General features: G+C 39.8%; 1 protein-coding gene across 4 annotated transcripts in view; it reads left to right on the top strand.

Annotated features, from left to right (window-relative positions):
• Positions 1-23,533, top strand: part of PPP1R12A (protein phosphatase 1 regulatory subunit 12A) — a 101,098-nt gene that overhangs the window by 41,488 nt on the left and 36,077 nt on the right. For all 4 annotated transcript variants that reach the window (XM_060279678.1, XM_060279679.1, XM_035128543.2 and 1 more), the window contains exons 3-8: positions 1,226-1,344; positions 12,903-13,062; positions 15,241-15,385; positions 18,934-19,008; positions 20,656-20,744; positions 21,272-21,429. In XM_060279678.1, the coding sequence (XP_060135661.1) occupies positions 1,226-1,344; positions 12,903-13,062; positions 15,241-15,385; positions 18,934-19,008; positions 20,656-20,744; positions 21,272-21,429 (746 nt within the window). The remainder of the gene's footprint in view (positions 1-1,225; positions 1,345-12,902; positions 13,063-15,240; positions 15,386-18,933; positions 19,009-20,655; positions 20,745-21,271; positions 21,430-23,533) is intronic.

The following is a 23,533-nucleotide window of genomic DNA, read 5'->3' as shown; positions in this document are numbered from 1 at the left end:
GTTCTGAAGTTGGCATTAGCAGTGTAAGTAATTCTAATGCCATGAAACTGAGCAAACAAAACTGCATACAACTTCATCAAATAACTGGCTAATTACTGGAGAGCTGCTTTTGCTGTGAAGAGCTGTGTTCCAAACTAGTTGTCTCTGCTTTGAAGGCAATTTTCTACTGCTGACACGGCTTTTTTTATTTCTCTCTTTACCCCACCCCCCTCAGTGTCTAGTTTGTTATCCATCACATGATCACATATCTTTTCTTCTATCGGGCCCAAGAAAACATTTTTACATTACACTGTGATGCCATATCTCTTCACAGCACTTGATCTTGGTCTAAGTTTTTATTGTTGGGAAGGGTATGTAGCACTTGATTTGCATGCAGAGGGTACCAGATTCAATTCCTGGCATGTCCTGTTAAAAGGCTTTCTGGCAGCAAGAGGTAAATCACTTAATCTTTTGAAATTCTCTTAATATATAAAATGCATCTTAAAACCAGTAAAGCAGCAGCATAAAAGCTTATAAAAACAAATGGGAAGGAGATTCAAATACATAAAACAGGTTCTGTTCTTTTGGGTTGGAGGAAGCCTAAACAAATAAGTCTTTACAAGATAGCTGAAACAACTGGTGGTTGCTGCTTCATGTATAGCAGAATTAAGGGCATTCCATATTACGGGGCAGCAACAGAAAATTCAACTCAAGTACAGTGGTACCTCAGTTTACGAACTTAATTCGTTCTGGAAATCCGTTCTTAAACCGAAACCATTCTTAAACCGAGGCACACTTTCCCTAATGAGACCTCCAGCCGCCAGTGCCCTTCCACTGTTCGGATTCTGTTCTTAGGTAAAGTTCTCAAACCAAGACACTGTTTCTGGTTTTGCACAGTTTGTAAACCAAATCCTTCTTAAACCGGACTGTTCTTAAACCGAGGTACCACTGTAGTATATCCAGTTGAAATACTTCAAAAATTGATGTGGAGCTTATTGTTAGAAACTAAGCACTTGGAGAGCTGTTGTTTTATAAAGAAAATATTAAGAACTTGTATGATTGACAGCACATTAGGAAAAGTAATTTGAAAATTATTTTTCAAAAATGTAAGGAAGGTGGTGCTATCAGAGACTTAGTGTGTGAGGCTTTGGTTTATATTTATGTAGCTTGTTCACTGAAATGTATTTAATACTTGTATCAAAAGGTGTGCTTTCATATTAACAGCAAGCTATTTCTTCTGTTTCAGATATTTAATTAGTCATGGAGCACATGTAGGAGCTGTAAATAGTGAAGGGGACACTCCATTAGATATTGCTGAAGAAGAGGCAATGGAAGAGTTGCTTCAAAATGAAGTGAACCGGCAAGGTAATTTCAAAGGTTTACTGCATAAAAAAGCATAAAAAGAAACTGTATTAAAACCAAAATGTTGCATAAGATTGACCATATGCAATTAAAAAATGCCACATAACTATAATTAATTCTGAATACAAAATTAAGAGCCCCTGGTTATGTAAGAAAATACACTGTAGAAATAGGAAGAATTATGTTTCTGGAAAATTCAATAAAATATGTGTTGACAATGTATTTTTATAGGGCTTGCCATTTATTTAAGTGTGCTGATTAGGTTTGAGTTTACATCTGAAAAATAACTGAATCTAACAAAAATGTGTTTCCAAAATGAGCATGATAGAAACATCCATTGTCTTTTAAAAGATTTTTGCATATGATTAGCCTTTCAGTTGTTTTGTTAGTGACCAGACTGAAGCCAGTTTATGTTATGTTTATCTCAGTTTTGCAGTTTGCCATATGTGGATGCTTGGGTGAAAAAAATGTCCTGCCAGACTAATAAAACACTGTGTGCCTCAATTGCTGATGTTCATATCTGTGAATCTGTATGATCAAGCACCACAATAGGATTCAGTGGAAACTATAGGTGAATGAGAGAATATTTAAGAATATCAGTGTTAGTGAAGAAATAGCATTATCTGTGCATTTTAAGATGCAAGTATCAAAGTGGAAGTAGAATGAACTGTATCTCCGTTGCTGCTACAATCTTAAACAGAAGTAGTATAAATCTTCATTATGGACATCGAAGAGATTCCTGAACTGAATTCTTGTCTGAGCAACACCTTTTATACACATTCTTCCCAGATTATAAATATGGCACTATGCTTGTCGGCTATGTTTTTCCCCGCCTAAAGTGATTACAATTACATTATGGATATGTGATCCTAGGGCCTTTCTTTGTGTCCAAAGTTATAACTGAGTAAGATTGCTGAAGAAATCTAAAAATTTCATTTCATGAAATTTCTGCTGCATTATTAAAAATGCAGCTTCTTAATGAGCTGAAAGAGGAATTGAAAGAGGAGACCCCAGCAAGGTGGAGGAGAGCATGCTTTGAATGTGGAATGTTCCACATTCATCTTGTGCCTTTTCCAGGTAAGGCTGTGAAAGTGGTAGAGTACAGAGATAGCCCAGGCCTAAATTTAGTTTCCTGGTAGAGAAACCAAGATGTTGGGCCATTTATCTACCATAAGAAGTGGGAAAGGAAAGGTTTTGTATAGGACTCTAATAATAGAACAGTCCTGCAAACATTTCCCCTAAAATCCAAATTCATTCAGTTGGGCTTTACAGCCTAAGTGTTTTTTTGTTTTGTTTTTGTTTGTAAAAATCTGATTATTCATATCTTTCTACTTCTTTATTGTCAAATTTTAAGTCGTATGTTCTAGTGTGCTTTGTATCTAGATGGGAAACTTTCTTTTTTCTTTTTTTTTCAAATTATTTTTATTAGCATTTTAAACTTTAAGATTTCCATTCATTTCTCCATCTTAAATCATAGTATCATACAAGCAAACATCAGCAAAAACATACAGTAAAAATAAAAAAAGAAAAAGAAAAAAGAGCAAAAAAACAAAGAAAAACAGAAAAAATAGAAAAAAGAAAAAACCAATCTAATATTCATAACAGTTTCGTAACTTTGACTTCCCCGCTCCCCCCGTCCCGAGCCTAATTGTAACCCCTAATTGGCAATTTTCCTATTAAACAATTCTAAAAATCTAATATCATACCAAACATCAAAATTCCATATAGCACATAAAAAATTCCTTCTTACTCTGATTACTAATCCTCTAATTTTTCCCCTTTAGCCTCTTAATTTTGCTAAAAATATTCTAACTTATATGATCTAAAATTCTTTCACTTCAATTCATAATTAGAACCTAAAAAAATCCCCTCTCCTCCACCAGATGGCAATCCCCTGGATATCCCAACCAACTCCTTTGTTCAGTCCATTTCCAAACCATTTAATCAGTCCTTAAAATACAATAACCTCTCATCCCACTCCGTCTCTCACCCACTCCAGCCCATCTTCTTCTTTCCCCCGGCCCCTCTGCCAGCCCCAGTCCAAATTCCCTTTTTCTTTGATGTCCCAATTGACATATTCTTCGCCTGGTTCTTGCCCCCCCCTCTCACTAGGGAGGTTCGAATCCAGGCCATTTCTTTAGCCTTTGACACAGCTTGCCTGTTTCCCAGAACTTGCTCTCCCCCTCTCACTGAGAGAAACAGTTCCTGGGCATCTCTATACAATGTAGCTCTTTTGTTGCAGCCTCCGTCCCGTGCAGTCTCTCCCACCGACTGCACTTCGATCGGTGTCTGGAGCTCCTCTTGTACTTCTTCTCCCGAAAGATTTGTGTTGTTACTTTCAATTGTTTCAGACTGTGTCACCATGTCATCAGAAAGGGATCGGTTTAATGTTGCAATGCATAACTTTGTAACTCTTGTATATTCTTTTACTCCCATCATCACCTCATGGACTTTTTCCCACACGCTTTGCATCATTTTCTCACACATCATGTCCGATTATTTTGACTAACTCAGTCCTTTGTCTTCTCCAATTACAATATGGCGCATGGGCTGTTGTGGCCAAGAGAAAATCCTTGCTAGCTGGCCAGTGCAGCCAGGTTCCTGCCACCCCGCTGCCGGAGAGCTCGTTCTTTTTTTTTAGACTCAAATTTTGCGGCGATCCAAATTAAAAAGTCCACTCACCTCCCCTTGGCTCCGCTACCACCAGGGAGGTGTTTTAATAAATTTTTTGCAAAGTCCAAAGTCCCGTTCCAGCACTATGGCTGCAGGCTCGGCAATTGCAGATTGGTTTCTTGGTGGGGGGGGGAACGACCTCTGTTTTCTTTTGAATTCCCCTCCTGAGTCCGAATTTCTTCCAAATTAGAAAATTTCCTTACTTACAAGTCCAGATCGTTGCTTTGGAGGTATCTAGCGCCCGTTGTTGCCGGCTCGGAGCTTAACGCCTCAGAGATAGCGAATTTACCCAAGGCTCCGTCCCGCTCTGCCTGCGCATGTCACCCCCTCGAAAAAAGGAGGTTGTCGGGCGGCGAACGGGGCTTGAAGGAGCTCCGCTGGGTATCCAGGTCCCCAAAAAGCCAAATTTGGGGGTTCTAAGGGTGGCCGCTTCGCTCGAACGGCTCAACCCCCCCCCCTGGGGCGCCGGGAATTTCGGAGCCCAAAAATTCCCCGCCAGCTTTCAATGGCGGCTAGACCGGAAGTCCCTAGATGGGAAACTTTCTGTAAGTTTGTCAGGCTAATAAGAGAACTGTTCTTAGATGCAGTGTTTTACTTGGGGAGAATTAGGGTTTGGACACCTTTGGGAAGGCAATTTTAGCTCAGCCTCTTGTTTCAACTGAAGCAGTGACTTCAGTGAATGGGTGGCTGGGTGGGAGCAGGGTAGGATATTTAGTCGAGCTGTGGACTTGCAAAAAGAACTGGAACTTCTCAACCCTTCCCATCTTATCAAAACAATAGCTGCCAAGTTTTCCCTTTTCTCACGAGGAAGCCTATTCAGCATAAGGGAAAATCCCTTTAAAAAAGGGATAACTTGGCAGCTATGCAAAACTGATTGACATTTAGCTAGTCAGCAATAATTGAAAGAACATCTTCAGACTCCAGCAAGGCATATTTGAGTACTGTAATGCTGAAATGCAAGGAGATTATCAGAATACATTTTCAACTAGGCTGATAAAATAGTCAAAACATTTGCTGATTAACATGCAAGTGTGGCTCCACTGCAAGAAAATGCAGACAATGTTTTTCAGTGGTTAATGCATTGGGGGGAAGGTCATGCATAGTGTTTCAAATTGCCTACTGCTGTTCTAAATCAGAATCCTTCGTTGTGTAAAATATATCATGAAAGGACTATTCAGAGGGCTTTTGTCTTTCATGTTTGATAAAAGTAAAAGAAAATATTTATTTTATGCCCATGCTAGTTTAAAGCTTTCTGCAAGCTTTCTAAAATTAATGTCTGAAGCAAACATACTTATTAAATATTTGCTTTGTTGTTGTTGTTTAGCCATTTATTCTAGGCTAGATACAGAACTATAGTAATGTAAGATTGCATGTCTTGTGTAAGATCCCATGTCCTATCTAATGTCTAGTAAAGGTAGCGCTCTGGTCTAAACCACCAAACTTCTTGAGCTTGCTGATCGTAAGGTTGGCACTTTCTCCTGACAACCTAGCAGTTCAAAAGCATATGAGCACAAGTAGATAAATAGGTACTGCTGTGACGGGAAGGTAAATGGTGTTTCCATGAGCTCTGGCTCACCCCATAGTCAAATGTGACTGGACTTAACTGTCCATGAGTCTTTTACCTTTACCTTACCTAATTTGTAGTCTTAGTGACTGCTTTAAGGATGAAGACAATTCAGATCTTTAAGAGAACAGAATTAATTAATTATAGTTGATTTTTAAAAATAGGAGGCATCATAATGTTATCAGCCCCTTGCCTATACAATATTTTGGCTATGGTTGTATAAAATCTTAATGTGAGAGTGAATCTTGTGACTTGAATTCTAAGATGAGTTGACTTAACAAAGCTAATGGAATTAAAATTTCCCACCCTATCCCAAATGGTTCAGCACCCCTCTGCTCTCTGGAGAGGCTTTTGTGGGGAGGTGCAGTTGGCTGCAGAGGTGAAGAGACAGTAAGCTTTCCTGGCATAAACTTATTTGTTTTAGCTTATCCTAGGAGTCAAACGTATATATTTAATCATTTTTGTCAGTGGAATAAGGTGATCAAATATTAGGTAATCTAGCTGTTGGTAGCTTCTGAATAATTATTATGAGTAGAAAGAAGTCCTTCTGATTTGAAAGTGGGGGAATTGACTTGACATGTTCTGATAAATCATTCAGGTCTGTGTTGAGAAGACACATACACTGTTTCCCCGAAAATAAGACATACCCATAACATAAGCCATAGCAGGATTTCTAAGCATTTGTGCAATACTGTATAAGCCATACCCCGAAAATAAGACATAGTGATAGGCGCAGTTCTGGAGGGTGCCAAAGAAGAGGCGAGGCTGGACGCGTAATAAAAAAATAAGACATCCCCTGAAAATAAGCCATAGTGCAGGGGTCCCCAAACTTATTTCGCTGCGGGCCAGTGCCGCTAGTGCCGATTGTGCTGCGGGCCGGAACACACAGGAGCACGCGTCCATATGCATGCGCACGGTCGCCAGAAAAACGGAAATAGCTTGTGTGCATGTGCATGGGCCTCCTCCGGCCCGGAAGTGCGCTGGAATTGACGCTTGCACATGTGCACAAGCTGTTTCTGACACTTTAGCGACCAGGAAGTGGGCAGCCACGCCAGGCCACACTGGTAAGAGTGGGCGGCGGCAGTGAGTGGTAGGGGTTGCCGGGGGCCACATAAATGAGCCTTGTGGCCGCATCTAGTCCCCGGGCCATAGTTTGGGGAAGTCTGCCATAGTGTGTCGTCTTGAGGAAAAATAAATATAAGACAGTGTCTTATTTTCATGGAAACACAGTAGATAATTGAGCAGATAGCTTCTAGAAGAGCAGGTTTAAGAATTCTGGCTGGACCACCAAGGGAGGCAAAATGAAGTCTTCTCTAATAAAGACAGGGTTGGGAAGTGAGGTGCACCTTTAGATTTCTATAGCTGGTTCAGATGTTTGTGTTTATACACATTTTGCTTTTATAATGCTGCTGGTCAGCAAGTGTGCTTAAACAGAGATATCAGTCAATAAATGGATGTCCCTGCACTTTTGTTGATGACTTCTGGGCTGTGCTTCAAGTTGTAAGGCCCTATGTTAAATCCAGGGAATTTAAGTAACAGTGTGCAGTGGTACCTCGGTTCTCAAACGTAATCTTCTGGAAGACCGTTTGACTTCTGAAACGTTCGAAAACTGAGGCACAAAGGGCTGGCTGCAAGTTCAATGGAGAAAGTCGAAAAACATGCAGCAGAAGCCGTTCGACTTCCGAAGTGCGTTCGGAAATGGAAGCATTTACTTCCAGGTTTTGGGTGTTTGGCTTCTGAAATGTTTGGCTTCTGAGGCGCTCGAAAACCGAGGTACCTCTGTACACTCACGTGGCATTAACAATAGCACATACAGCATTTACTGTTGAAGCTATTAAAAGCATCTTACACATTAAATAATTGCTGATTGTTCTTGGGAAAATAACTGCCAAATCCCTTCTCCCAGTGACCTGCCTTAATATGTGCATCTGTTTTAAGTGATACATTTTGATTCACTGTGGATGGGTTTTTCTGCAGACTATCTACAAATATCAAGTTCACTAAAACTAAACATCTATGTAAAAGTAGAAAGATAGAAAAGGGCTCCTAGTGGGTCCCGTTTTCTATAAGAGCATTGAATATGTATCTAAATATAAATAGTATAGCAATAGTTCTGATCCGACCTTGAAAAACAGCAGCTATGTCGGTCTATACTATACTGCGAGCACTCCAATTGGGGAGTAGCCTTTACCAAAGGCATCATGGGCTTTGAAGAAACATGAACTCTGGATGAAAGGGAGAAATGAGCTAAGAGGAAGACACATTTGGCAAATCCTCACCATGATCAGCTCCCGCCTGAAAACCTATGTTCCCACTGTGGAAGGGCGTGTGGATCCAGAATTGGCCTCCACAGTCACAGTCACACCGATAAGACCATGTTCATGGAGGACAATCTTACATAGCTACGAATGATCGCCAAAGAAAGAAGGACTTATTTTTATTTATTTATCAGAAATGTACAGCCAAACAATAAAATAATAAAAAGTTAAAAACAAGTTAAAAGCAAAAAGAAAATTAAAACAAATATCAATAGACCACTGTGTGTGGGTATGTAGTATTGATTCCCTGGTAGGCCTGGTAGGACAGAATAGGCCTGGTAGAACAGAATGCAGTGGTCTAGGCCAGGGGTCAGCAACCTTTTTCAGTCTTGGGCTAGTCCACCGTCCCTCAGACCATGTGGTGGGCTGGACTATATTTTGGGGGCGGGAAATGAACGAATTCCTAAGCCCCACAAATAACCCAGAGATGCATTTTAAATAAAATGACACATTCTACTCATGTAAAAACATGCTGGTTCCCAGACCATCCACAGGCCGGATTGAGAAGGCGATTGGGCCGCATCCGACCCACAGGCCTTAGGTTGCCTACCCATGGTCTAGGCACTGAATAGCAAAACTACAGGTCACCTCAAGGCATGGTAACACAGCGGCCCCTTCTGTGAGACTGGTCACTTATTATGCCATTTCTGCAGATAACCATATAATAAAATAAATTAAATAAAAATAAGATCTCTGAAATGCAAAGACAGGGACCTTTTAAAGGAAATGTCAGCATTTATATGATCATAGATGCTGTTGTTGTTGTTGTTTAGTCATTTAGTCATGTCCGACTCTACATGACCCCATGGATCAGAGCACGGCAGGCACTCCTGTCTTCCACTGCCTCCCGCAGTTTGTTCAGACTCATGTTCGTAGCTTCGAAAACACTGTCCAACCATCTCATCCTCTGTCGTCCCCTTCTCCTTGTGCCCTAAATCCAAATCTTTTCCAGGGAGTCTTCTCTTCTCATGAGGTGGCCAAAGTATTGGAGCCTCAGCTTCAGGATCTGTCTTTCCAGTGAGCACTCAGGGCTGATTTCCTTAAGAATGGATAGGTTTGATCTTCTTGCAGTCCATGGGACTTTCAAGAGTCCTCCAGCACCATAATTCAAAAGCATCAATTCTTTGGCGATCAACCTTCTTTATGGTCCAGCTCTCACTTCCATACATCACTACATGGATCACTGCCTTGTCGTGGCGAAGGGGCTTGAACAACTGAGAGAAGCTATGAGCTATGCCATGCAGGGCCACTCAAGATGGACAGGTCATAGTGGAGAGTTTTGACTAAACGTGATCCACCTGGAGAAGGAACTGGCAAGCTACTCCAGTATCCCTGCCAAGAAAACTCCATGGACAAAGACAACAGATGATCATAGATATAAAATAGAATTGGTAGACTTGTGGGATGCATTTAAACTTACAAATGTTATTAATACTAAGCAATGGAGGACCTCAATGGGGTCTTTAGAGACAGGATTGTGTTAGTGTTGTTTGGACCTCAAGATAGCCAGATGAAAGGTTTTACTGTAGCTATGGTTGCCCATGAAACATGTTAAAAGATCAAGAATGCTGTGGTACCTTGAGCATGACTTAGGTCGTTGGAATGAACTTTTGTAGGCAACAGCCATCTTGGTTATATTCATGAAGCAGAATGAAAAGGCAATATGTATATATCCACATAGCCTGAAAACCAAGTTTTAAAAAATCCTCTTTGGGCAATATACATATGAGTATACATTCAGAATGTTAGAAGCTGTGTTGGAGTGTAGGGTCCAAAAGTTGTTTTGTTTTGTTTTTTTAAAAATGACCACACACAAGCAATAGTATGTGTGCCAGAATAGCCACAGGTAAAGCTTTGCATGTAATTGTATTTCAGTTGTAGAAGAGGCTTAACTTGTTTCATTTGTGTCAGCAACACAGCCATGCACAAGGCATCATTTGCTTGCTTCTGTACCTGTGCTTTTTGCTGCAAGCTGCTCCCATTGGAAGAGAGTAAATCTCTTCAGTCAGAAAGATACAGGAAATGCTTCACATTCCTTTCTTCTGATTGCTTAGCAACAGTGATTTAACTGAGTAATTGTCATTGGCAACAGCAGCATCTGCCTAATAAGCCTTGGAGCCTTGCCTCCACATTTGCGCGCTCTCTCTCTCTCTATATATATATGAATATCAAAGCTGAGTGTCCAGGTTCTACCTCAAAATGAACACAATTCACCCAATGATTACTTTTAGGTGTAGTTAAGAGATTTTAGCGCTAGTTCATTCCAAGCACTGGATGTGGTCACTAGTAGTTGGCTGGTAATGAAGCTATCTGAGTAACAAGAGTCTGACCAAAACAGTAGCGAGTACAGCAACTCTGCATCATTTTGTGTGTGTGTGCATGTGCACTTGCATACAGACTGTTTTGATATGGGACAGAGTGTTAATGGCGACATCTTTGAATATCACCTGTGTGCTGGAATCTTTGGATGAAGTCACCCAGTCACTTTATATGGATGTCTAAAAGCATGCGGTGGTGGCAGCAATGGTGAGGTTGAGCAGAAGTTCTATAATGTTGGCTTCTGGAATTGACTTTACAAATAGACTTTACAAATCCTGTCCAGAAGGAATCCTTGGTTGATGGTATCAAAAGCTGCCAAAAGATCGAAGAGAATGATCAAAGCCCCATTTGCGTCTCTTGACAGAGGTCATGCATCAGGGGAATTTAAGGCTCTCAGTGCCAAATCCAGACCTGAAACAGGATTTAAATGGATCTAGATAATATGTTTCAAGCAAGGGAGATAAACATTAGACAACCGCCTCTTGCTTGAGCATCTTGCACCCAAAGTGATATGACTGGGTAATAGTTATTACAGTCCTCTGGGTCTGCAGAGGATTTTTAAAGGAGTGACTGCATAGCTTAGGTTTGCCATATGTCCGGAATTTCCTGGACATGTCTGGGATTTAACTGCTGAAAATAGCATCCGGGGGAATTTAGGAAAATAGGCAAAATGTCCAGGATTTTGAGGTTGACTGCCTAAAGAAAGCTCAACAATTCCCCCCCCCCCAAAGCTCAGCAACTTCTGTGTCCTGAATTTTACTTGTAGAAATAGCCTAGCATAGTTGACTTACTCAGTTGCCACTGGTCAGTATCTAAACTGCTTTCTTCTTTCCATCTTTAAGTGTAAAGATTGATTATGCAAGGTTGGTAAGTGCCCATAGCTTGTGACACAGCAATACTTGTTGGCAAGCTAACAAATGCTGAGAATTAAATTTTGAAATGTTTTAAAATGCTTGCTGAGCAATATATTTTAGAATTAAGCTAAAAAAATTCAGCTGATTAACTAGTAAAGGTAGCTAATTAGTCTCCCCCCCAACCAACCTTTATGTAAAATGATTTTGTAGTGTACCTGAGAGATCAAATAACATTTTTAAGGAATAAACTGAACACTGAGCTAGAGATGCAATATTGCCATCTGTGGACCATTCTTAGAATGTACTTTGTGCCTTAAACTTGTATTCTTAAACTATGCTAAATATTAAAATAAATAAATATGAGATTCTCAATGCATAATGGATATATGAATTTTTGGAGTTACTTATTAACTTACGCCAATTTATATGCATAAATTGATTGGAGGATGTGGCTTGAAAATAAGAGTAACAGTAATAATTGTATTCCATTTATTATATGCTTTTTTAAAATAAAAAGTGACCTGAAGCAACTTACAAAATAATACAAACATTAAAACTATATATAAAACCAAAAGCTACGTACATGACAAAGCTAGATAATAAAGAGGACAGAAATGCACACAATACTCCAAATTAAGGACTGAAAGCCTGGGTTTAAATAAATGTTTTTTCCTGACACCTAAAAATAGATAATGATATTTGCAGGTGTGCCTCCCTGCAGAATGTGGGGGGGGGCACCAATGAAAAGGGGGCAAATGGAAAAAGGCCCTGGATGACCAATGCAAACCCCAGTTTAGCTCATGTGGGAAAAGACAGTCCCACTTTTCCTTTGTATTCCTTTGTGTCATATGTCTTTTGCCTGTTTAAACTGGCATGGCCATGCCTTTTTTTCACTACATGGAAGGGTTGAGCATTAGATAATTTTAATTGTGAATGAATGTATAATACATTTCACCCTCCCATTTCACCTGAGCTGGAATGGGAGGTTTTCCTGTAGGTGAAGGAACTAATTCCCATTCCAGGGGTGGGGGAGACCCCCTAAAGTAGGTCACCAGAACTGTTATATTATGATTTAGTTTCACAGGCTGTGCATTCAGAGTTGCTGCCTAGCCATGGAAACTAGAGAACACTGAAGACGATAGCTGTATCTTCTGGAAATGAAGAGTATGGAAATAAGGAATTCCTGGGTCCTAACCCACACAAGTTTTTTTACCTGTTTCTCCTGCCAATACCATACTCATCTAGACTACCTTTTATGACCTTTGATTGTCTCTCTGACCTGCTGTTTTGCCTTGCTTTTATGCTGGATGTCTTGGCTTAGCCAGTTTGCTGAACAGGATCCAACCAATCTAGGTCTTCTTTTGCTCACAAGATGCCCTGACTCTTCTTGGGGGTGCCACCTTCAGCAGTGTATCGCACAGACTGGCATTGCCTTTACTTTCCTCTCAGGTGGTGCTGGGAAATCATTGGGTGGCTCAACTTGAGTACCTGTTGTAGATCCGTGCTAGCTTTCTGCTATATTACAATGTATGCTGATGCATGGCTACTGGTCCTGTTCCACACTGAACTTTGAGCCCATGACTCTGCCAAGGCATTATCTATTCTGTGTTTTATGAAAAGTAATACAGTATTGAAATGGTTCAGTGTGTGAAGGAGTACCATTGCCCTTCCTCATTTCTCTTTCCCTCCAAAGTGGAGCAGAGGCGGCAGATTATTGCAGTCAGCTTCCATAATGCTGGGTGAGGCTCCTGTGATATCTTGTGTCAATGTTTATGTCATTTGAATAAGAATTTATGTACATATTTTGAAATGAAAATATTTCTTTCCATTCAGGGGTTGATATAGAGGCAGCTCGCAAAGAAGAAGAACGAATAATGCTTAGAGATGCAAGACAGTGGCTTAACAGTGGTCATATAAATGATGTTCGGCATGCAAAATCTGGTGGCACAGCACTCCATGTAGCTGCTGCTAAAGGGTATACAGAAGTATTAAAGTAAGTTAATTTATAATGCAGATTCACACTTTGTAGTTACAAATTTCTGTTGTTTAGACTATTCCACATGTAAACTCTTTGGTTTACATGTTAAAATTGTGACTTTTTAAAGTCTTTGTGAATACAACCTTTTTAGTCAATATAGAAATATTTAGCATATATTAGTGTATGTTCTGAAAGTTTCTCACTGTGAGTGTAGTCTACTGAAAGCTAGACTTAAGCTCAAATGGATGTTTGTTGTGTGTCCTGCTTTTCCATCGATGCCCACAACTTCTGCTACCCTTCCATGGATGATATTCAAGCATGGCTGCCTGGCAGTGAAGCAGACTTCCTTTAGAACAATAGGAGTTCCCCTTCCTTTTCTCTGTTCTGTGCACCCCCAAAATATGTAGCAGATGGGAGAGAGGGCAGGGGGGCAGGAGGAAGAATTCCTGCTTTGTCAGTAGGTGTCTGCTTGTGCAGTGAACCCTATACAGTGGTACCTCTACTTACGAATTTAATGCGATCCAAACGTACATTCGTAAGTAAAAAAAATTGTAAGTCGAATCCCATAGGAATGCATTGGGAGAAAAAATTCGTTAGTCGAAGCAACCCTATCTAAAAATTAGTAAGTAGAAAAAATCCAATTTAAACCACATCCAAGATGGCGGACAGAGCTCCATTCGTAAGTAGAAACATTCGTAAGTAGAGTTACAGTGGAACCTCTGTTTATGAACACCTCGGTTTATGAATTTTCGGTTTACAAACATCGCGGACCCATCTGGAACGGATTAATTCACTTTCCATTACTTTCAATGGGAAAGTTTGCTTCAGTTTATGAACGCTTCAGTTTATGAACAGACTTCCAGAACCAATTACACCCATGCTTCGGGTTAAGTACGCTTCAGGTTGAGTACTCTGCGGACCAGTCTGGAACGGATTAATCTACTTTCCATTACTTTCTGTCACGGATGCAGTAGTGACTACTCTAGAGTAACGACTTCTCACTGCGTTGCCTTTTCATCATTTTATTCAGTGCAAGCTATTTACAGTGCAGAGACAGTACTATGTACATGTTGTCAGTCTGGGTCAGAACCTCCGAATGGAGGTTCACACGTCTTTTTCCAGCAAAGAAGCCTGGGAATACTGAATCTCCGCCCCCGGCGTCTCCTGCGTAATTCCGGTGTCGGCGGGATCGGCCTCCTCCCCTGCTTCCCTCTTCCCTTCCAGCCCGGGGCAGTGGCTCTGGTACTCTACCTGAGCATCGTCCTCCATTTCCGGAATCCCCGCTGGAGATATCCCCCTCCCCGCTTCTGCTCGCGCTGGGCGACGAACTGGTACTTAAGAGGGGAGGGACCTCCCGGTAGCTCCTGTCCCTCACACTTTCAATGGGAAAGTTCGCTTCAGTTTATGAACACTTCAGTTTAAGTACTCCGTGGACTGTCTGGAACAGATTAATCCACTTTCCATTACTTTCAATGGGAAAGTTCGCTTCAGTTTATGAACGCTTCAGTTTATGAACAGACTTCCAGAACCAATTGTGTTCATAAACCGAGCTACCACTGTATTCGTAAGTACCACTGTATGTTTATTGCTAGTTTAAAATCTGAAAATAAAAATATAGTATATTCTTAAGTTTTTGTAATATTCAGTAGAGCAGGCATGTCAAACATGCGGCCCTCCAGATGTTTTGGCCTACAACTCCCATGATCCCTAGCTAGCAGGACCAGTGGTTGGGGAAGATAGGAATTGTAGTCCAAAACATCTGGAGGGCCGCATGTTTGACATGCCTGCAGTAGAGTAAACAAATAATGGTGGTCCATGTGAGAAAATATAGTGGTACCTTAGTTTTCAAACTTAATCCATTCTGGGAGTCTGTTTGACTCCCAAAACCGTTCAAAAACCAAGGTGCGGCGTCCAATTGGCTGCAGGAACTTCCTGCACTCATGTTCAGCTTCCAAAAAAAGTTCGAAAGTGGAACACTTACCTCTGGGTTTGCGGTGTTTGGGAGCCTATTTGTTCAACAAAAAAGCTGTTCGGGAACCAATGTACCACAGTAATGCAATTTCTATGCTCATTAAACCCTTCACATGGTTCAGTGCTCTGAAAATGCCAGCAAATTCTTCAGTTTTTTAAATGTTATAGCACTTTATTTCAGTTGTTTTGCTGTTTTTAATTTGATTTATCAAATTTATTTAGACTTTTAATACAGGCTGGCTATGATGTAAATATTAAAGATTATGATGGCTGGACACCACTTCATGCGGCTGCTCATTGGGGTAAAGAAGAAGCATGTCGAATATTAGTGGAAAACTTGTGTGATATGGAGACTGTCAACAAAGTGGTAGGACTTTTGCATAATCTTTGTCAAAATGTGTTGTTATTGATCTATTGATTAAAATTAGGTTATTTATTATATATTAGCTATTGCTACTTAGACACTTTGCTGTACATCTTAGAAACAAGTGAAACTAATTTGTAATGATCCTAGCGGTCTAAAAATAAAATGCTGCTTTGAAATTTGAACTATTTTTAGTTGTCATATAAAATATATTTGAATTTCACCAAGGGATTACCTTAATGTGACCATTGGCAGTTCAGATGTGCATCTGAGCTGCCATGTGATCATTTAAAAATACTTTATAAAGAATTATGAAATAAGCCACTTTATTAGTTTGCTATTGTTTGAAGTACTTGTTTAAATCATGGTTTAGCTACAATTATAAAGCAGTTCGTACACAATTTGAATTATTAGGTATTAGAATCATTGCATTTACTGTTAAACCCATGATGTAAAAAAACAGTTCTCAGTCACCCCTCCACAGATCTTAAAGCTGAGGATGGGAGACATTGGGAGACACACTTGTGACCCAAACTGTATAGGGCTTTGTGTGATGCAGCTGTTAATGTCCTTACATAATTGCTGACTGTATTGTGTATCGGTGTGAGAATACAGTATGGCTGAAGTCATTCTTTATCATGGCTGGATGATTTCCATATCTAAGTTAGCTTATAAATAAAAATCCTGATCTGATATATTCTGCTTGGAGGGGCAGGCCTGGGTGAATGCAACCAATTTTTAATCCTTAATAAAATGCAAGAAATCAGTTCATTTAAGTACAGTTACTAAACACACACATTTTTACTTCATTAAGAGGAGCATACTGTTCAGGAAACAACTGCATAATTCCAGAAAGTCCTTTTTGTATCTTGAGTACACATTTTAAAATACAAAAGTACACATCTTTCCCCAATGATTTTATGTTAAAATGTGTTAAAACAAATGTTAGGAGATTGCGCAGGGAAGAATATAAGGACTGAATGGCTAAAGTAAAAGATCTGTTGGCTGAAGGTTTCAAGTGGAGCTAGATTTTTGAATAAATTCTGGTGGCATGTCTTGTCTTGTTTTCATTCTTATAAACACCATCTGGTTTCTTCTCCCTTTTGTTGAAGCTTCCCCAGCCCCTTGCCAAATCTCATATCTTGTTTTCCCACCCTATGGGCCTATTTGGAAAGAAGTATTTCTGAACTGCTACTCCAGCCAAATTTACAGAGAAGAGCTGTATCTTAAACTTTTTATGAAGATTTATTTTGAAAAGCATTACACTTGATTACAAAGTTTGCAATAAGCTTAGACACTCTTATCACAGTGCTGTCATATTCAGTGGAGTGATAGGGTGGCATTTAAGTTTTGAGGAGATTTATCTGTCTATGAGCAGTCGACATTATTCAACTAGTAGATTTTGTTAATGGAAGTGTTTTACACCTCTAAAGGCTGAGACTCAAAGAAGCTACTAAGGTTTGCTAAATAGTTGCAACTCTAATTATTTTCCTTTGAACTCACGATTTGTGAGCTATATCATAAAACTGCCCTCACCCCTCGGGACACCAATATTTTACCAATTCCCCTAGCTATTGCAATCCTTGGCATGTCCCTTCTATTATAAAAGGGTTGCAAATCTTCAAGAACAGCTTTTGGGGGAATCAGCTGAGGAATTGGCAAAAATCGCTTGTCTTGTCCTTGTGTATCTGGAAGTCTTTCTGCAGAGGCAGTGCCACCATTGGATAAAACCACTCAACCATAAGCAGTATGCATGAAGTAAGGCATTGAGTTGCAAGATGAGTGACAAGCTACAACAGAACATTGCTAGAGATGTGGTATAAGAAAGTTGTGTGCAAATTTGGCAGACTTCCTAATAAGTTTTACTGTACTAGAGTATAATGTGATGTATAAAGGGGAAATGAGAAGAATTACTTTCTTCCCAAGAAGGTTAAATAAATATGGGATAGGCAAAGAAAGTGTATTCCACTCTAGTTATCTCAGTGAGGATTATTTCCAATGTAGGACTTTCTATTTAAGATCTCTGTCTCAAAGGTATATCTAAATTCAGAATTACTCACTGTAACCTTTTCTCTTAAGGCTCTCACACATAAGAGAAACAAGCAGTAGCTGACTATAGACATGACAGCCGAAAGCTATACTAATAAAAGATTGAGAACTTAGCCATTAATGCATCTGTGTAGTGAATCGTTTAAGCAGCATCTTCCCTTCCTCATAATCCTATATAATAAAGTCCCTGTGTCTCTGCATCCAGTCCTTGAGTCCCTGTGTCCGCGCTAATGCGCATGTGCCCCACGGACACAGGGACTTGACCGCCGCCTCCTCCTGACAACCCTACCTGGCCTGTGGGAGGAGCGGCGGGGCCGCGGCCTTCCCTCCCTCTCTGCGCTCGGCCGCGGGACACGACAGGAGAGCGCTTTGTTTAATTGTGTTCCTGGCGCGCCCCGCGGCCGAGCGCAGGAAGTGAGGGAAGGCCGCGGCCCCGTCGCACCTCTAGCGCCTGTTTTCTTAACGGGCTGAATGAGACTAGTATTAAATATAAATGCCAAACATAGAAAATGGAGCAGTTCAAATCATAGCATATTACTAAAGAAAAATAAAAAGTTGACATTCTGAAGACTCTCCAGTATGAATTGTGCATTTAGCCAAGAAAACTCTTAACATGTTTGGCTTATTCCTTTACTCATTTGCAGAATTCTTTATAACTCAGTGAACAAAGTGTTTTAAGTAAATCATTTCCCCTTCTTTAACTTCCTGAATGTCTACAGGAATTTAAATAGAAATTATAGTTTCCAAATCACCAGGAGTGACAGTCCACTTTATACTGGACTAATGTGGAACTGTTACTTCCTGTGACTTGGAAACTATTGTCCAATTCACAATCATTTGCAGGACAACCACAAAAGGAACAATTCTGACACATGCTGATAGAATGATCACCTTGAAACTGATTGTATTTGTGGCCCTTTGATTGAAACAGTCCCTATGATTCCCATTATTTAGTAACTGTAGAAGGGAATCACTATGTAGTGCGATGGTCTACTTTAGATTGATTGTCTAAATGATAAAAACAAAATAAAAAAATTCCTTCCAGCAGCACCTTAGAGACCAACTAAGTTTGTCATTGGTATGAGCTTTTGTGTGCATGCACACTTCTTCAGATACACTACATCAGGCATGTCAAACTTGCGGCCCTCCAGATGTTTTGGACTACAATTCCCATCTTCCCCAACCACTGGTCCTGCTAGCTAGGGATCATGGGAGTTGTAGGCCAAAACATCTGGAGGGCCGTAAGTTTGACATGCCTGCACTACATGGTGCTGCTGGAAGGAATTTTTTAATTTTGTTTCGACTACGTCAGACCAACACGGCTACCTACCTGTAACTAAATAATAAGTCAGTCTTCACATTAAACTCTTCTCCCTTCATGCCCCCAAAGCTCACACTTCATGCCCATTCTTTGTGTTGGGCTTAGCATTATGGCATACTCCCTCCCTGTACGACAAGTTAATGGTACCATAATTTAATTTTGTTGCTTATTTCTCCTTCAGGGTCAGACAGCATTTGATGTAGCAGATGAAGACATTTTAGGATATTTAGAAGAACTTCAAAAGAAACAAAATATGGTGAGCTCCTTCAGTACTGTGAGAACAAACTAACCAGATCATTGGTTTCTCTAGCCTGGTATTGTCTACTCTGACTACCAGAGTCTTAAGCTGAGGGTATTTAATGGAAGATACCAAGATTGAATTTGGGATTATCTGCATGCAAAGCATTGGGCTCTACCACTAAGCCTATTCTTTATTTTATGTTCAGTTCATAAGTGTCTTGTTTTAGCCAAAGGCCATAATCTTTATTTTATGTATGTTTCACTTTATGGAATAGGTGCTTGGTATTTTTTTTAAAACACGAATAGTGCACTGATGTTCTTTCCCATTATCCCTCTCCCACACTATGCAGAGAGTTAGGTAGTAACCAGAACTCCGAGCGTGAGGATTCTCATACCAAAATCCTACAATTACAGTACTTTACATCAGAAGGGAAGCACTACTGGAGCTGTTAATGAGCTGTTAATAAAATGAACAGCTATAAAATTCCCTCCGAATAAGAAGGTTAAGTGATGGTTCTGCATGCCTAGCAATAACTGTTCCCCTCTTGGGGACTTAAAAGTTGAAATGGGAAGCAGCAGTGACTGTGACATAATTTTGCTCCTGCGTGTGCTCCCATTCATGGAAGTGCAGATGAGTAGCTCTGAACTTCCTGGTGGTGGTAATTTTTTTATAAAAAAAATGTTGGCATATGTTCAGTGGTTGAGTCCATATTTATCAGAAGTGTGGATGAACTGAGGATGTTCCTTTGTAAACCTGGACACAGTCAATTTCTGTGTCCTTGTGCTAATTTAATTTTTGATGATGAAGAAAACACAGTAAATGAGAAATCTTACTGAAAAGGAAATTTGTGCAGTATACCTAGCCTTACACTGTATCAAGTGACGTAGTTACTTTGATATTACAGATTTTGCTTCTGATGCTTTAATTCAGAAATGTTCAAAGACTGAAACACATTGGCCACATTTGTATATCACATGAGTCATAGCTTAAAGAGTTCTCCCACCACCACCACCCCAAGTTACTGAGAGGAGAATTTAGGCAGCTTCTACTTTGGGCTTTAATTATCCATTTTTTAATTATGTCATCTGTTGTAACAAATTGTGTTTTAACATTTACTTCAGTCATTTTCAAGAAAGCCATTTTCATTTCTTAGCCTGGCTTGTTTAAACTAACAATAATTAGAATTAATCTGAGTACAGAGTGCGGGAAACATGGCAAATGGCCAGGAAAGAAACTGAAAGTAACAGCTTCCAAAGTCATCTTCCCCAGCCATGTGTTATGTGGAGGGGGGAGACAAAGCTTAATTGCAGCTATAGTTTAGTGTGATGTGCAAATACAGCTGTTATTATTAATTGTCCTTAAAAAAGTGTTAGCAATGTTGAAATGTTAAAAGGGTTTATTATATAGCTATTTAATATTTGTCTGTATCTGAAGAAGTGTGCATGCACACGAAAGCTCATACCAAAATAAAAACTTAGTTGGTCTTTAAGGTGCTACTGAAGGAATTTTTTTATTTTAATATTTGTCACTTAACATCTGTCCTGATATCTTAATCTTGTAAATGCTTTTTAAATGTTATACTACTTCAGGTGACTTGAAATGTTTTTGTGTTTGCATCTGCACTTGTAGAAGTCTAATTGAATCTTTTCATATCTCTTAAAGCTTCATAGTGAAAAAAAGGAGAAGAAATCACCCCTTATTGAATCTACAGCAAACATGGACAATAATCAATCTCAAAAACCATTTAAAAAGTAAGTAGATTAGTTAAAATAAACTGTGTAGGGGGGATGTTGAAGACGTTTACATGTTTACTTGGAAGGTATAGGTAAATGATCTTACACTGATTTTACTGATCAAAGCTTTGCGTAGGTGGGTGGGGAAATAAATAGAGCAGAGGAAACCCTCCCTTCATTGATTCATCACCCCACCCACCCACCGTCCAAAACTGTGATCACAGGCTTACTTGGCTTTGGGAAGGCAGTGCAAGGGCTCTAGCAGGGTCCTAGAGCCCTCCTGCCTCCTTCCCAAAGCTGGACAAGTGCTTACCAGGGTGTGTGTCATGGGGATTCTTGTCTTTATTCATTTTTGCACATACACATGAACCCTCATGTAAGAGGCAAGTGACCTTTACTAAATAAACATAGGAAGGAGTGGAGTTGTCATAATAACACTGAGCCCATATCTGTGCTCCTGTCACAGCCCACCCTGGTATCTTTTCTTTTTTTCTGAAGCCAATAATTCAATAAATATTTCATGCTTCAAAACAATGTTGTTCCAGTAAAGAGACTTTGATCATTGAGCAAGATAAGAATGCATCAAACATTGAGTCTCTAGAGCAAGAAAAAGCTGATGAAGAGGAAGAAGGAAAGAAAGATGAGTCCAGTTGCTCTAGTGAGGAAGATGAGGAAGAAGACTCCGAATCTGAAGCAGAAACAGGTATTACATAGAACAACAATTTTACTTTACAATTGCTTTTACATTCAGTTTAGTTTAATTCACCATTGGATTACAGTGGTACCTCTGGATATGTACCTGATCCATTGCAGGGTGCCGTTCTCACCCCGAAAAGTATGTATTCAGAGCGGCGCTTTTGAGTATGTGCGAAGTGCAGATAGAGTGCTTCTGCACACGCGCGAAGCGCACAGAACGCTTCTGTGCATGCGTGAAGCGCGCAGAATGCAGAAGTAAACACTTCCAGGTCCGCCGTGTACTTAACCTGAAAATACACAAGCTGAAGCAGACACAACCAGAGGTATGACTGTACTTCCTCAAGTTTGGAGGTCATTAAGGGACAAGTATAAAATTCATTGATGTGCAAACCATGAGATATGTCATTTTAAACAAAATTAACTATATTTATGTCACTTGATTGTCCAGAAACCTGAATGTGGTAATACAGTAACTAGAAACTGTACAGAGCAAACTCACACATGGTGCATCTATTTGAATTCATATATAATAAATCTATATCTGGAAGATGTCAAGAATGTGCTAATTAGCTGTGAAAAACTGTCAGATTCTGCATCAGAGAGCTAACTAGCACTATGACAATGCAATTTCAGCCATGCAGATATCTAGAAACGCCCTGTTCCTTACCTTTTCCTCATGGTTTTTAACACATTTTAAGGTTAAGTTTAAAATAATGAATCAAAAGGGATCTATTTATCTCACTTAAATAGCAGCTATAAGCTGGAGGAGCACAATTTAATATATAGTATCTGCATGTCTTCCACTAACAGCTTAAAAGTTTCAGACTCATCATGTCAGCATTTCTTGAGTTATATGACTCTCATTACTGTGTTTTCTTTGTTGCTACTATGCAGTCTTGTGCCAGGAAAATATGACTGTGACACAAGAATTAATTTATGTAAACTTAGAGGTTTTTAAATATCAACAAGGCTTTCATCATACTTTATTTGGCATGCTAGAGAACTTAGGCTTTTCCCTGGAGCTGAAACTCTGTGTTCCAAATTCGTACCTTCCCCTTTCCCTCTTACTCATTTAAAGGTGGATTCACAATAAAATTCTTTGGAACCTGGAATATTCTAGGTGGATTAGAGCCTGCTCTGGTGTATATTTTGTGTAGTGTGAATTTAAATTTAATATTTAAATGAAAGGAGCTTTGAGTGATTTGAGAAATAAACATTGGAATGTTAAAAGGACTTAAATTTCCCTTGTTCAAGTGGAGAAATACTAAAAAGCAAACACATCACTGTATTTCTTGGGAAACTGTGTTATTAAAGTACAGTTATTTAAACACAGCTCTGTATTTTTAAACAGACACTGGGGAAGTTCCAGCCCCTCTCCACATCCATTCCCTTCCATGTGCCAAGTGTGTATTGCTTTTTAATGGAAAGATGTGGTGAAAATATTTTTAATAAAACAGAAGGGGGAAGGCTCCTAAATGGTCAACATTCACCTGCCCTGGTAGTCCTGCTTCTACTGCATGCAATGTTAGGCTTGTGAGGATGTGCACAAGGTGTCAGACGGTATTGTCCCCTTAATTTATTGCAGTATATATAGTATATATATATATATAGAGAGAGAGAGAGAGAGAGAGTACTGCCTTAAGTGGTGCTAATGAAATTGAATCCAGGTTCAGAGATGATGGGCAATCATGGTTCTCAGTTCTTGCATATTTCTTGTGATTTTATTATTCTCTAATGTTATCATAGCATTACAATTTTGTCTGTAGCCATAATGACTAGAAACATTTTAAAAAATAATATAGCTGGTTTTTTTTTTGTTTCAAGTCCATGCTTCTCAGTGCTCTTCTATGCCCAGGCATGGGCAGAGCGGCACCGGAAGTCGCTTCTACACATACCGGACATACGTAGAAGCGACTTCCGGTGCCGTGCTACCCATGTCTGGGCACCGGAAATCGGGCGGCACCAGCACCCAAAATGCAGCCTCTGGCAGGTAGGAAATCCGGGATTTTTTTCCATTTGGGAGAACAGCAGGAAACGGATTAAAATCCAGGGGTTTCCAACGAAAAACAGGAGACTTGCAGCTATGACTGGGACACTTATTCCATAGTGGA

The sequence above is a fragment of the Zootoca vivipara genome, chromosome 10 (assembly GCF_963506605.1).
Source record: "Zootoca vivipara chromosome 10, rZooViv1.1, whole genome shotgun sequence".
NCBI classification, from domain to species: Eukaryota; Metazoa; Chordata; class Lepidosauria; order Squamata; family Lacertidae; genus Zootoca; species Zootoca vivipara.
This window is presented reverse-complemented; position numbering and strand designations above follow the sequence as displayed.